This window comes from Cyprinodon tularosa, unplaced genomic scaffold (assembly GCF_016077235.1).
Source record: "Cyprinodon tularosa strain WSP-4 unplaced genomic scaffold, ASM1607723v1 ctg248, whole genome shotgun sequence".
Lineage (NCBI taxonomy): Eukaryota > Metazoa > Chordata > Actinopteri > Cyprinodontiformes > Cyprinodontidae > Cyprinodon > Cyprinodon tularosa.
The window spans coordinates 164,780-179,672 of NW_024038921.1; the positions used below are offsets into that span (position 1 = coordinate 164,780).

Below are 14,893 nucleotides of genomic sequence, written 5' to 3' on the forward strand. Positions count from 1 at the left end.
CATGTCGTCTTTGGTTCAAATAGCATTAGCGGGGAAAAAAAAAATCTGGACTCATTAGCTGCAGAGTTACTCATGGTGAGAACTAAAGATAAAAGCTTGCTGGGGCGTGCAGCTCCAAGAAGCTTTTATCACCTTTTGGATGTCTACAAATAACACAGGATCTTTTAACTTTCTTGCAACACATCATGACATCGTGACAATTACAACAAGCTTGGATATTTATGAAATACAGATATTTTACCAGATGACCCCCAAAAACAAGGAAGCCATTATAATTTTTTAGATTAAGCTGGATTCTGGTGGCTATTGCCATTAATATTTAAACATTTAGCTAAATCAGTTTATCCCTTTATAATTTAAAATCAGGTTCTCTTTATTCCTACCTTATATTTGGTATCTAATACTTTTGTATAAACTTATTCACACATAAATATGATTTGGAAATGTAAAAATTATCATTATATATTATAATTGTAAATATAAATAACATGTATTATATAGAGAGTAGATTATATATATCCAAATGATGTGTATAGAATGAGGGGTAACCTTGAAAAAGCTTCCTTTTCTTTTGGAAAATGGTTGAACTCAATTTCTATTGTTCTATTTTACAATGTTATTTTATGTCTCCTAAAGATTTTCAATCGTAAATGTTTTCTTTAAATCAATATGAGAATTTCGTCAGAAACATTAGCTTTTCAGAACTGCTATAAAGAGGGAAAACAACTTGCTGCACATTTGAATAAGTGCAGTTCAAAAAGACTATTTATTTTGAGTAAGAAATATGTATTTTTTTTATTACTCATTCGATTTTGATTTTGGTGTTTATATGATTTTATATGATTTTATTCATTAATTTATGATTACAGTAATTAGTAATGTTTAATTTTGTATTACAAACAAATCTGCATGTTGCATAGGGAAAAAAATTACCCCCTCTGCATTCCTCTTTTTTTCCTTTTTCATATTTGAATGTTTTATATCATCTAAAACATTAACTTGTCAAATGTAGTGATTGTCCACAAAAATGCCCAAAGAAACTATAAATTCTTACTCTATTTTAGGAGTGATGGTATTTAGTTAATTCTTTGTTTCAGTCTTATACATTAGCACAGCAGGAGCCTCTCCATTCTATAGATGTTACTTATCTATTTAAATGTTGCCCCATTATCCTTCTATCTCTGCCTGAGTATCTGTAAAAGCTCCCGAGGCCACATCTGAAAGATGTAATCAGACTCTGGGAGTCTGTAGCCTGCAGGGACCCCCCTCCTCCCCTCCTGAAGAAAGACTCAAGAAAAAGAGATCAGCAGATAAGAGCATCTCATTCAACATGTTGTACACAAACTTCTGGACCCAAGCTGCTATCTCCACAGCTAACATGTGAGTGACAGCAGGAGAGCCACTCTAAATAAATCTCATTAAAGTTAATCAGCTTAAATAGAGAGTATAAAGTAATTTCAACTGTATTACATTATTATTGTGTTGTTTTTTTTTCTGCCATAACTGTAAATTCTTGCTTTGCTTATTTGCTTCAGGCTTCAATTAGGTGGACAGCTACAATTTTTTTTTTTAAATATAACACTTATTATAACTCTACTTTAAGTGTGGATGACTTGAAAAGCATTTCTTAGGGGTGTTGGGATCTATATTTAGAAGTGCTGGAATTAAATGAAGAAAGTTGATGAATGCCTGTGAGCCTCCTGGATCTAAGAAAACAAAGCATTTAATCATGAAACCCCATAAATAAGAAGCACCGACACTGATCATTGAGAACGAGCAGTCGTCTGTTGGCATAGAGAGGATCCAGTTGGTCACTGCTGCTCTCTACCAACCAGCTACTGAAGTGCTGCGTGTAGAAATTCATGTAGTTCCTTATTGAAAAGTGTAGCATCTGAAGTGTCTGATGGACATTTGCTAAAAATACATACATGGGTACCAAAATGTTTTACCCAAGAGTAGCACTGGGTTTGTATGTTTTTATTCAAATAAAAGTAGAAAGCAGTCATATTTTTCAAATAACCATACAAATGTATTTGGAAAAATGGTTACTCCAGTAAACTGCAACTGCAAAATGTCCCAAATCAGACAGAACAGGCAAGATGATTATAGTAACTCTGGAGGAGCTGCAGAGAACCATAGCTCAGATTTTAGGTACCTGTGAAGACACTAAGCCCCTAACCATGGCTTTAATCTGGATGGACGGATGGATGGATGGATGGATGGATGGATGGATGGATGGATGGATGGATGGATGGATGGATGGATGGATGGATGGATGGAATGGTAGGTATTCGGACAAAACTTTACCTTCAAGTACTGTAGGAAAAAAACCCTCATCCTGCAACCAGCACTATAATGGATTGGTTTACATCAAAGCATATTTATCTCTCAGAACGGCCCAGTCTAAGTCTACTCCAGACAGTGGTGGGCAGTGCATCTAGTACTTAGGCCTTTAGTGTGCACCCTCTCAACTTAAGTCGCATTCACATTGAAAACCTGGGTTTTTCAAAACCGGGTTGACCCGCTAACTATCTGCTTTTGGCTTTTTTCCTATTTGACCGAAATGCTGAGTCTGATCCCCTTCTGGAAAGCTGCGTGGCAACTGTTCCCCACCACCGCGTGTCTGATGACAGTATCATGCTGGGTGAGCGTTGATGATGTCAACAGTGCACTGGAAATCAGGGAAGTAAATAATGGAGAGCAACATGGATGGGAGCCTTTATTGTTCCCTCTTAACAATGCTGCGCCATGTTTATCGAATGTAAGCAGAGCTGTTTCGGCTTGTTAGATCAGAAGCGACTGGCATGGTATGTTAACGATACATTGCATTCAATGGTATCATGTAATTTAGCGTATCGACCTGAGTCTGGTGTTCCCACAGACTCAGGTTGAGTCTGCAGATTAGAGTCGGGTTGCTTGCCGAGTCATTTGACCCGGGTAGGTGTGTGTCAGCGAGCTGTTCCCACTGCCACTAAAAGCCAACGGTCAATTAAGCAAGAAGCCCAGTTAAGACAACCACAATCCTTCACTTTATAACCACAGCTCCTCCACAGTTTCATCATCAATAGTCGTTCAATATGCATTTAATTAACAGATAAAATAGTGCATAAAGCATGAATGAAATTAAATCATATTCACCAGAGATGCTGATAATTTATAAACAAAATCCATCCTTCTTTTCTTTTGTCTTAGTATCTCAATTTAGTATCAGTCATTTAGGCCAGAAAAACTTAAACAAAAGCAAATCTAAAATGATCAAAGAAACTTCTGAGTTCGAGCACCACTGCCACTCTGAGTCTATGAGCATGACCCTAAACCCCTGATTGCTCAAGGGTTGCCCCACGATGGCAGAGGTAAATATCTTTAAAGTGAGATCAATGAAGTTCAAACTTTTTTTTTTTTTCTATTCAAACAATTGGATAGAAGGAAATTGAAGAAATTAGGTTGTGAATGTAGGTTAGAGTTTCGGATTGATTTTAGACCACCAATGAAGGCCCTTACAGCCCACCACTGACTCCAACTGAAGCTGAAAAAATGTGGAATGATGTTCAGAGCCCCTTTAATCTAACATAGGTCCAAAACAAATGACATTGTGTACAAAAGATTAGGGAAACAGGGTGTGAAGTGCAGTTACCTATATTTTTCTTTAATCTGTATTTATTTGATCTGTTTTAACTCTTTTAGGATTACAAGATGACCGACTCTTTTGGCCATAGCCTCTTAAGGTAAACATGGAAGACTTCAAACGAGGATTAAATATTACTGTCCATAGGGTCCATCATGATGACGAAGGCATCAGGCTATTGGAATTTTTATTATGGTATGATGCTTTACTTGTCAAAGTGAGAGATTGAGATAAGTGATTTAAACCCCTCCACCTCGACATAAATCCATCTAAGAACACAGAGAATCCCATTTGAAGACAATGAAGGCAGCATAACTCCAAGAGAGGAGAAAAAAAACATAATGAAAAGTCCTGGACTGACTGTGCAAGTCCAGACCTGAACCCAGAAGACTCCCTCTCAGGAGAAGCTTGAGAACTGGCCCTGTAGAGATGATCCATGTCCAACATCTTTGAGACCTCAAATATATGCCAAAAAAAGTACGTGAAAAGTCCAAAAGCAACGCCTTCCACGTTAGAGGTATCGTTCCTGAAGATGTCTGCCAAGAGTGGCTCAATCCAGCTTGACGTTTCCGTAATCATCAAAGTTTCCTAAACGGTTTCTGTCAGTTCAGAAATAAGTTTTGGTATTTTATTTGCTTTATAATAGCGGAAAAGGAAACATGTCACTGGTTGAACAATAAAACACTTGCGTTATTGTTATAGACTCAGATAAACAGAAGTCTGCATAAAAACAACAAAAAATTGTCCTATATCTTATTTTCTCTTTGGGATACTATGCTTTTATAAATAAATAATTCTCATTTAAACTGTGACCAAGAAAAATATATTATATATTATTTTTTTTGAAAGACAAAAATATGTTTATATTAGATATTTTTGCACTACTAATATCCTAATAGGCAGCAATTAAAATGTTTTTCACCCATCAATCTAGCAACAACTTTCTCATTTCAAGTCCCCTGTTTTAAAACAAATTAAGCCAATCTGAAGTGCAACAGCGCCCCCTTTGGAAGAAAATGAGCTCAATGTAACTGCAGGAAAAAAACCAAAATTCTGTCATTTGCCCAAACCTTCCTCCTCAAGAAGAGTCCTGGTTCAAATATAAAGAGCTGGAGCACTTCCACAGAAAGCAGAAAATTACAAACAGGGACCACATTATGCTGGCTGTTTTTCCAGCCTGCCTTCTTTCTGCCATCTGTCTGGTTTACTGCATGGAAACTTCTCTTCTCTTCTCTTCTCTTCTCTTCTCTTCTCTTCTCTTCTCTTCTCTTCTCTTCTCTTCTCTTCTCTTCTCTTCTCTTCTCTTCTCTTCTCTTCTCTTCTCTTCTCTTCTCTTCTCTTCTCTTCTCTTCTCTTCTCTTCTCTTCTCTTCTCTTCTCTTCTCTTCTCTGTTTTTAATTAAACGTGTTAATAAAACTAAATGTTTTTTTGCCGAGGACCCTGAGTTTTCTCTGTTTTGAAGAACTGGTCAGAGGATGCACATTAGACACACGCTTGTCATGTGAGAGAAAGAAGGAATAAATATTCTTGCAACTGTGCCTCTCTCCATTTCATCATTCTACAATGACTTAGTTTAATTTGGATGCAACACATTTAAGTCCAATAAACTCAGATTTGCTGCACCAAAGTCATTTAACTTTTATAGTAAAATCTGTATATTGCAAAAAGTTGCTTTGTGCAACTAAAATTTTGTCAGGTTATACCAACAGCTTTACTTGCCGTGTATCAGTACAAAGTTAAGTGGAGGAAAAGTAATTTCTGATTATCAAAAGAGAAGGTTCTTGGTTGAAATTCTGTGGGCATTTGTGGGCATTTAAGTTGGAGCTCACATTTTATCTTATAGTTTTTTTGTTGCTTTTTTTATGCATAAAGAATCAAGATTGTTTAGAGTTTGGTCCCCTCTGACCACAACACCTCCTCCACATGTTCACTGGTGTCAAACTGCAAAGATAACTTCTTTTATGGCCTTTATTTTGTGCAGCCTCCCCAACTTAGTTGTTTTGACAGCTGATTCCCACACATAATCTTTTAATCTCATCTTTTCCAAGGTTAGCTTTGAATTCTTTGCTGTTTCTCTGACTGATGTTGTCTTTGTCTAACATTCTTATTCCTTGGGTTTTGACACTTGTCGAGTTTAGTATGGCACTATTTCTGCTGTGAACCTGGTTTTTAGGTCTGTTTTAACCTTATTTATTTATTCTTAAATGTATAGTGGAGGATGTTCTTTTTCCAGATGGATTATCAAAATAAGTGGTCCTCATAATTGTCAATCTTTCTGGTGATATGTTTACGTAAGGCCATCTTACATGCTCGTCCCCATTTTCACTTACTGGGGGTGAGTCTGATATAGTGGAAAAATTGCAAAGCTTCTTTTGGAAAGTAAGCTTGTATGAACGATGCAAGCAGCAACTTTTAAACGTGCACAAGCCCGTTATTCCTCGTCTATGCTCTCGCACATGTTTAATAGGCATTCCCTCTTTTAAGCGGGTACTGGGTTGTGCATGTGCACATTTTTTTTTTTAAAGTGGAGAGGGTGGGTCTTTTAAAATATTCACAAAAATCCTGCTCTATACCTTAAACTTGTTTTATATACAGCACTTGGTTACCCCTGCAGTTTTTAAAAGTGCTATAGAAATAAAAACAATTGATTGAACATGTCCGTTCAGGTATTTCACCATATCTTGTTGATTTTTCCATCACCAAAGTCCCGACAAGTTCCCCTCTGACCAGACTCCTATTTCATTGGTGTTCTTGAAACAGTTTGTTCTGTAATGTTCACTGACAAACCTGAGAGGTCTTCATAGAACAAGTGGACTCTATTAATAAGGTTACTCCTTAGGTAAAGTGCTTTTAGTGGATTTCCTTTGGAGGCTTAATATAAATGCATTTCAAATATTTTTAATGTTTAATTACAAAAACACATATAGAGAATAAATCATTTTCCTTCCATTTCACAATGATGTATTGCTTTGTTTTGTTGAGTTGCATAAATTATACTGAAGTTTGTTGCTATTACATGACAAAATGTTCAACGGGAGTGAATTCTTTGTCACTAAGAAAAATGGTTAGCAGCAAAACTGTTTTGGAAGAACTGAGCTTTTTTACTTACACAAAGCAGCCATCTCTTTTGGAAGGTCCGCTCCAAAGCGTCCAAAAAGGTGACTGCTGGCCAGCAGGTCAAAGGGGGAGTGGCCCCTCATGGAGTTGAAGGCAAAGGGGTACATGGCACGAGAGAATCCCGTCATGTGACGCATTTGGTGCTCTCTGTTGGATGCCATTGTGAAAAAGTTGGGCTGTTTATTCATATTTGCTTTTTATAAGTTGCTTTAGCTTCCTTTAAAACTTCTTTGTCAGGGATTTAGGGTGAGTTTGAAAGTGGGTAGTGCCATCCAGCCCCTTTCAGTTGCTGTCAGGCCACAGTGATGCAGTGCAGGGAGACGTGCTGGAAGATATGTGCTGCACTGGTCCAAATGCTGCAAAAAGAGAGAAAAAAAAAGAGACCAAATGGTTAAATTCTGTAGGAATCATTTTAAAGGGAAAGTTAGATTGTAAGCAGTAGGATTTATACTGTGACAATAAATAATATCAAAATAGTTATTTGAGTATGATGTAGCTGGTATTATCATAGATAATTAAAGAAAACTAAACAGTAATCAAAGACATTAAGGAGAGACATATAATACTTATAGTTACTTTTCCTTACATTTAATCAAATTTGAAGAACCTTTATTTTTTCCACCTAAAAAGAGATTTATTAAATTGTGTAACACTGTTTTCAAGTCCACCTTTAATTTTTGAAAAAGGTCTGGTTTGTAAAATTAAGTTATGTTTTAATTACATTTCTTCCTTCAGCATCACAATGTTTTATACCTTTTAAACTGCTTTGCTTTAAAGGAATAATTATTGCGCAGTTATTTAATATTCCTTTGCAGATAATATAAGGAGACCTTAGCCTCAGCTAAACAAGTCACATGACAAAGGCAGACAGGAAGCTGCAACCACCAACACAATATGAAATACCTGTTTGAAATATAATGATCAGAAACTGAAAAATACTTATTCAAATATCTAAATAAAACAAAATCATCTGGAAAAGATTAAAGTTTCAGGAAAAGGCACACAAACTGTTAACATCAATACTGGCATGTCTGGATATCTATAAACTAGTATATTAATAATTTTAGGTTTATCTTAAGAATGTTGTGTGAAGCGAGATCTCCTAGTTCTGCTGAAATAAAGTTTCACTAATGTAAAGTAAAAATACAGAGACTGGAAGCATTCTTTCTGAGGATGCTTTCTTTTTATGTTTACTGGAAAAATGGAGGGGATAACAGCCTATGAAAAATGGTATACAGTGTTTTAACATGTCAATAAGACATCATTTATGTAAACATAAAATATTAAAGGTCCAAGAATAGATCCTCCCTCTGGACAGTTAAATGGGAAATGAAGAGCAATGGTTGATTTTGGTAAAATGTGATTGACTGAATGAGATTCAATCAGTTTTATGCCACATGATGGAAAGTGGACTCCTTAGTTTATCAGGTTGTGTGGATGTTTTAGAGGACCCAAATACAGAGAAGAGGAGGCAGAAATAAGCTTGGCTGATTTTGTTGAGGTCTCAGAGGCAACAGAGGCAACAAAGACAAAAATCCAGAAACAAAATAAGAAACCAAAAAATAACCAGGAGACGCCAGGGAGAAAGAACACACTGGAAGCAAGCAATAAAGCAACAAGAAACCAGCAAAGAGGAACTGCAGAGATGGTTTATATATGGGAAACAGAACAAGCAATTAGGTAAGGAGCAGGCGGTAGATAGAACTAACTAGAAGGGAGCCAAGTAAAAAAGGAAACAGGCACAGAGAGTAACACAAAATCACAACACTGGCTAAAAATTACATACACTACATTGGCGCAAAATGAAAAAGAGACAATTAAAGAAAAAATAGAATGACATAAATTAAAGTGTAAAACTCAAGAAGTCCACAAAGTGCAGGATCATGACATAGTAGCTCAATATAATCCATGGTTAATATTCCCACATGCCTTCTTATGATCAAGGAGCACAACACCAACCAGTGTGGCAGTCACTGCTGAATGTTTTAATCTGAAATTAATTTGCTTTTGGTTAAAGGCAGTTAAGATTGTGCAGAGATGGTTAATTATTTGATGAACAATATGTTTCTCTGACTATTTTGATTCCAGCCACATACAAATTTATTACGGTTATGCATTTACAACAACACCGTTTTACTTTTTCAGCATTGTGGAAATTATACAGGTCTTTTAATGCAGCAAAATTAATTAATTTAGAAACATTTGTTTTGTGACTGTAAAGAGTCAAATTTTCAAATTTAAATGCAAAGTTGGTTAATACCTGTATTCAGAGAATAATTGAATAAAATTCTGGATCCAGATCATCACCAAAATGTAATCATTTGTTGCCAGTCACAATACGCACCTTCTCTGAAAACTTCAGCAAAACATGTGCATAACTTTTGCTCTTATTTTGAAAACATACAAACCAACACAGATGAAAACATAACCTTTTAACAATTGGAAGCCGTTCACCATATATAAAGCTGAAGAAGCTATTTTAGGTGTCAACAGTACAAACCAAGTTATCAAGTCATATCAAAAAATAAGAAGGTGAGCTAGAAGTGCAGCTAACATCAATAGTAGAAGAATAATATGTTAATTAGTCTTTGCAGTGATGTATGTTAAGTTGGAAGCTAGTTTATAATGAAAAAATATATAACTCTAATATTGTTAGAGAACATTTTAGTCCAGACATCAGTCACCTGAACAAAAAAACAGCAAACAAAAAAAATTGATAAAAACAAACATGCGTGAAAAATTGCTGCCTCCTAAGCTTTATTACTTGTGGAACAGTCAGTACAGTCTACAGTCACTCTAAGGTAAACCAAAGAACTCTGATAATGATAGTTGCCTCATAGTTGTATGAATTTTCTTTATTCTCATGTGAAACAGACGAAGCTCGAGGCGAAGCTGAGAACAAAGATTAAGAACAAAACCAGAAAGTGTTGACAAAGAAAACAAAGCAGTAACAGTGGGGGCAATACTGTTGCCTTTTATTTTTACTCTTTCAACTAGTAAAGTAATTTCAGGCATACCATATGATTTCAATCAGAGGCAAGTATCATAAAGGGTCCCTCTGTTTCCTTTGCCAGCCCGACTCCAACCAGCCAACCCACAAACAGCCAGCTACTACATGGGCAGTTTTAACTCTTTGCTAGAACAAACACACATTATCTAGCAGGCCCACACCAAACACAGCTCCACTTTCATCTGCTCCGCTGACAACTTTCTAAAGAGAACATCTGCTCCTAAATCTTCCTTTGTTTGTTTCCCAGGAGTCACATTTTGGCTTATAACTCCGTCAGAAATGCTTAATGTGCAGCACTTCCTTCATCTTCCTCTGTAACTCCGGCCCCCTTCAGTGAATTTATGAGTGGGTGGGGTTAAGCGCTCTGTGGTGAATATGTGGTAAATACAGCTTGGCCAAAGAATGTCTTGTTGTTTTGGGTCTGCATGGGAATCAAACACCAAGGGTGGATAAAACTCAGTGTGAGAGAATAATAGGTGTGTAAACGTCTTACTTTGAATAATTCAGTTAAACTCATCAATTTTTGCTCAATAAATAAAATGATTTTTTTTTTTCTTTTAACAAAACTGGGTCATATTCTTCAATTTGGGTGCGGGTTAAAAAATAAATCTTTGCACTATATTAAAAGATCAACTCAGAACAACCGTAAATACAGACAAGTTCTGACAGCTCTGATGGAGGCTCAGTCTCAAACCGTGGACAGATGTAAAGGAGGTGTCTATAATTAACAGTCATCACAAATGGACTACATAATGACATTTGTCCTACAGTTTACGGTAATCAATAAAGAAAGCACTGAACATTGCATAAAGCAGGACAACTAAGAACAGCTTGAAGTTATTTAAGAAGAAAAATGACTGCGTGCAGAATGCTGCTGCATTGTTCGCAAAGTTGTTGTTTTCCTGTTCCATACTGACACTAAAGCATCCAGATATAGCCTCCAGAAAGCATTAAAAGAAAAACACAGCAGGATTTACAGTAAAGTATTGATAGCAGAGTTGTGCAGTGACTGTAATGCATTGATAGTTTCACTTTCAGCACTGTTTTTAAAAGGCTGAATTTATTTACAGTTTTTCTGTGATCATTTAATGCAAGTTTATATGTTTTCAGTTTTTATTTAATGAAGAGTAAAGTGTTTGGAATCATCTCCTTCAATTCAAAGCTTTCTGGAGCAGTCTTATTCCTGAAGGCACAGGTGCAGGACTCCACTATCTTAGTTAATCTAGACACAAATGTCTCTTTATGAATAAGCCTAATCTTATTCGGATTGGGTGCACAACATCTCCGGACATCAGTTAGCAAATATTATCACAGATTCTCAGTTACAGCTATATCTCCTCCTTGATATTTTTATACAAACACTTGATCCAAATCATTCTATTGTAGCTCTATTTTACGTTTGGGGTTTTTGCCTGCTGTACGGGATACCTCCACTGCTGTGTCAAAACTTTTACGGTCTTCAAACAGTTTCTGTCTAATATCAAATACCCTATTTTAGCTTTACAAGTGTTTCTATCTGCCTTGGTCAGCTTTTCTCTCCCTGGCAAAGAAATACACCCCCATAGCATGACGCCTCCACCACATGTACAATCACCGGCCACTTTATTAGGTACCCCATGCTAGTAACGGGTTGGACCCACTTTTGCCTTCAGAACTGCCTCAATTCTTCGTGGCATAGATTCAACAAGGTGCTGGAAGCATTCCTCGGGGAGTTTGGTCCATATTGACATGATGGCATCACACAGTTGCCGCAGATTCAGCTGCACATCCATGATGCGAATCTCCCGTTCCACCACATCCCAAAGATGCTCTATTGGATTGAGATCTGGTAACTGTGGAGGCTATTTGAGTACAGTGAACTCATTGTCATGTTCAAGAAACCAGTCTGAGATGATTCCAGCTTTATGACATGGCGCATTATCCTGCTGAAAGTAGCCATCAGAAGTTGGGTACATTGTGGTCATAAAGGGATGGACATGGTCAGCAACAATACTCAGGTAGGCTGTGGCGTTGCAACGATGCTCAATTGGTACCAAGGAACCAAAAGGTACCAAAGAGTGCCAAGAAAATATTCCCCACACCATGACACCACCACCACCAGCCTGAACCGTTGATACAAGGCAGGATGGATCCATGCTTTCATGTTGTAGACGCCAAATTCTGACCCTACCATCCGAATGTCGCAGCAGAAATCGAGACTCATCAGACCAGGCAACGTTTTTCCAATCTTCTATTGTCCAATTTCGATGAGCTTGTGCAAATTGTAGCCTCAGTTTCCTGTTCTTAGCTGAAAGGAGTGGCACCCGGTGGGGTCTTCTGCTGCTGTAGCCCATCTGCCTCAAAGTTCGACGTACTGTGCATTCAGAGATGCTCTTCTGCCCACCTTGGTTGTAACGGGTGGTTATTTGAGTCACTGTTGCCCTTCTATCAACTCGAACCAGTCTGGCCATTCTCCTCTGACCTCTGGCATCAACAAGGCATTTCCGACCACAGAACTGCCGCTCACTGGATGTTTTTTCTTTTTCGGACCATTCTCTGTAAACCCTAGAGATGGTTGTGCGTGAAAATCCCAGTAGATCAGCAGTTTCTGAAATACTCAGACCAGCCCTTCTGGCCCCAACAATCATGCCACGTTCAAAGTCACTCAAATCACCTTTCTTCCCCATACTGCTGCTAGGTTTGAACTGCAGGAGATTCTCTTGACCATGTCTACATGCCTAAATGCACTGAGTTGCCGCCATGTGATTGGCTGCTTAGAAATTAAGTGTTAACGAGCAGTTGGACAGGTGTACCTAATAAAGTGGCCGGTGAGTGTATATCCCTAATAATCAGTGGCAGCTGGACAATAGAGGGCACTAGGGCGCTGCCCCACCAGCCCACTTAACTTTATTAAGACATATATTTAAAAAAATGTATTCAAATAAATTATAAAATTTAAATATTTCAGAATATATTGATATATAGTTTTTAGATGCGCAAGTTAAATATTTAATCTTTAATGACGAGATTGGTGACATATTTCAGCCCTAGGCTGCAAAAAATGTTTGCCCATTGACTGTCATTAAAAGTTGTACTTGTGCAGTAGCTTCTCTGCAATACAGACGTATAGGACAGCTCAGGGCGCAGCTCTGGTGCACCTTGAGGTGGCAGGAGCTATCATCATGGTTGTTGTGCGGGTGATTGACAGGCCAAGTCGAGGGAGGGAAGTAAACTTACCAAGAGAAGCTGGAGGTGAAATCGTTTGGCCCTGATCGTCTGAACATCAAAATTAATCAGCAGTCCAAAAAACAGGAATGCCAGGATCTCAACCAGCATGGATAAAGACAGGTAGGACTGATTTAAAGCACTTTTTAGAAAAGATAAAAAGCAAGAACTATCTGGGATTCACATGAAAAATAATATAATATTGTGTACTTTTGCTAGGTGTTTGTTAATTTGCATAGCTAATCTTAAATAAACACATTCTCAGAAAAAAATATATTTTATATATCAAAAAAATATAAAGCTGACTAATAGCTTCTCATTATTAAAGTGGTAGGTTTGTGACTCAAATTGGATCATGCAAAACACAGATTTGCCTTCACAAAGCCTCAGAAGGGCAAAAAAAAAACAAAAAAGTAAACCTGTACATGAATTATGTTTTTTTTTAATAAAGTGTTTTTATAATGCTTTTTGTTTTTGGCATTTATAAACATATACTGGTGTGATAACTTAGTATTTGTTTGATTGGTTTTTGGTATAAGTCTAAACTCCATCAGCTGCCACTGCTAGTAATGTGTTGTTGTTTTTTAAGTTAAAGAGGGCCATTGCAATTTGCTTATAGGACAGAGGATTTATTTTCAAATATTTATAAATGCTAAATATATTATTTTATAACTGGTGGTTTGCAGATAATATCTAGTTTGATTTGTTTAATTATATAAATGTTTTTTCTTGCAGGAGTTGTTTGCCTACTGCTGACAACTTTTGTTTATGTTGCACCACAAATACAAATATGGGGTGTTAAATCCTGGTATGTTAGATGGTTAGAAGCTAAGACATAGGAACTTATATCCCTTGTATTGTCTTTTCTTCATTGAACAGTTTCATAATGAGAAGTGTTTCTAATCACAGCTGAGGACACTGGATTAGAGAAAACATGTCTTTTCTATTCTCCGCTTTCATCAAAGGGACTATTATTAGAGTAAAATCCACCCACATCACATCTTTCCACACAGACAGACCACAGCACCTACAATATATAGAGCAATTTCTCACAAAAAGCCACAAAGTCAGCTCCCGGAGTGTTGTTTTTTAAAGTCATATTTCCCATATAAACATATTTTTTGAAGCTGCTTGGCTCCACTGTGGTTTTTCTTCGCTGCGAGGGCCCGGGGAGAGTCCCGACGACTGTTTTCACAAAGAACTGCAGTGTTTGACAATTAAAGAACGCCAAACACAGGCTGGACGAAGCATGCAGTTATTTCAAACGTAATTATATATGCTTGCTGGGAACCATGGCATTTTGCAATCATACGTACACAGATGCTTCTGTTAAGGCAGGATGGAGACACATGCAAGAACCGACATGTAGGCAGAAGCAGGGAGTGTACACAGATGTTCTGTGACTTTAATTATGTTCATGGGCAAGTAATCAGCAGGGGAACACACGACGTTCATACACAATGAGGCACCATTGACAGCGCCAATTGACCTTGAAGAACAAAGCCGTAAATACAGGACAGAGGATCTAACCAGAGCGACTTCAAGAATACTCTTTAACCAGTTCAACTCAAAGAGTAAAAGATGTGGCATGGAAACCAGATGTATAAAATAGATGAAGAAAAAAGAAATGTGCTGAAAAAAAGGAGATGGTGAAGGATGTAGGGAAATAATAGGTTAGGACTTAGTCTAAAACATCTGGCAAACCGGTGAAAGAAGAGAACCGGTGCTCTTAATTAAGGTGGAAACAAACAGGAGAAAAAGTTGATTGTTTCAACAGCGAGGGAGAAAACTGCAGGCAAAACCATTAAAAAAGTACTTAAAATCACAGTAACACTTTTTTATTTTAGCTAGTAAACACTAAAATAAACGTGTGCCCCGAACCAAGGAGTGGTTTGTGTCTCTCCAGTGAGTAACACCCCGCCCCCCTCGTTCTGCCT

The 14,893-nt window shown here is 37.3% G+C and overlaps 1 protein-coding gene across 1 annotated transcript in view; it reads right to left on the minus strand.

Moving 5' to 3' along the window:
- LOC119785411 (retinoic acid receptor gamma-A-like) overlaps window positions 1-7,095 on the minus strand; it is a 32,246-nt gene extending 25,151 nt beyond the window's left edge. Inside the window, exon 1 of the mRNA XM_038288087.1 lies at window positions 6,735-7,095. Within this exon, the coding sequence (XP_038144015.1) occupies window positions 6,735-6,930 (196 nt within the window). The 5' untranslated portion in view covers window positions 6,931-7,095. The remainder of the gene's footprint in view (window positions 1-6,734) is intronic.
- Window positions 7,096-14,893: the final 7,798 nt, after the last annotated feature.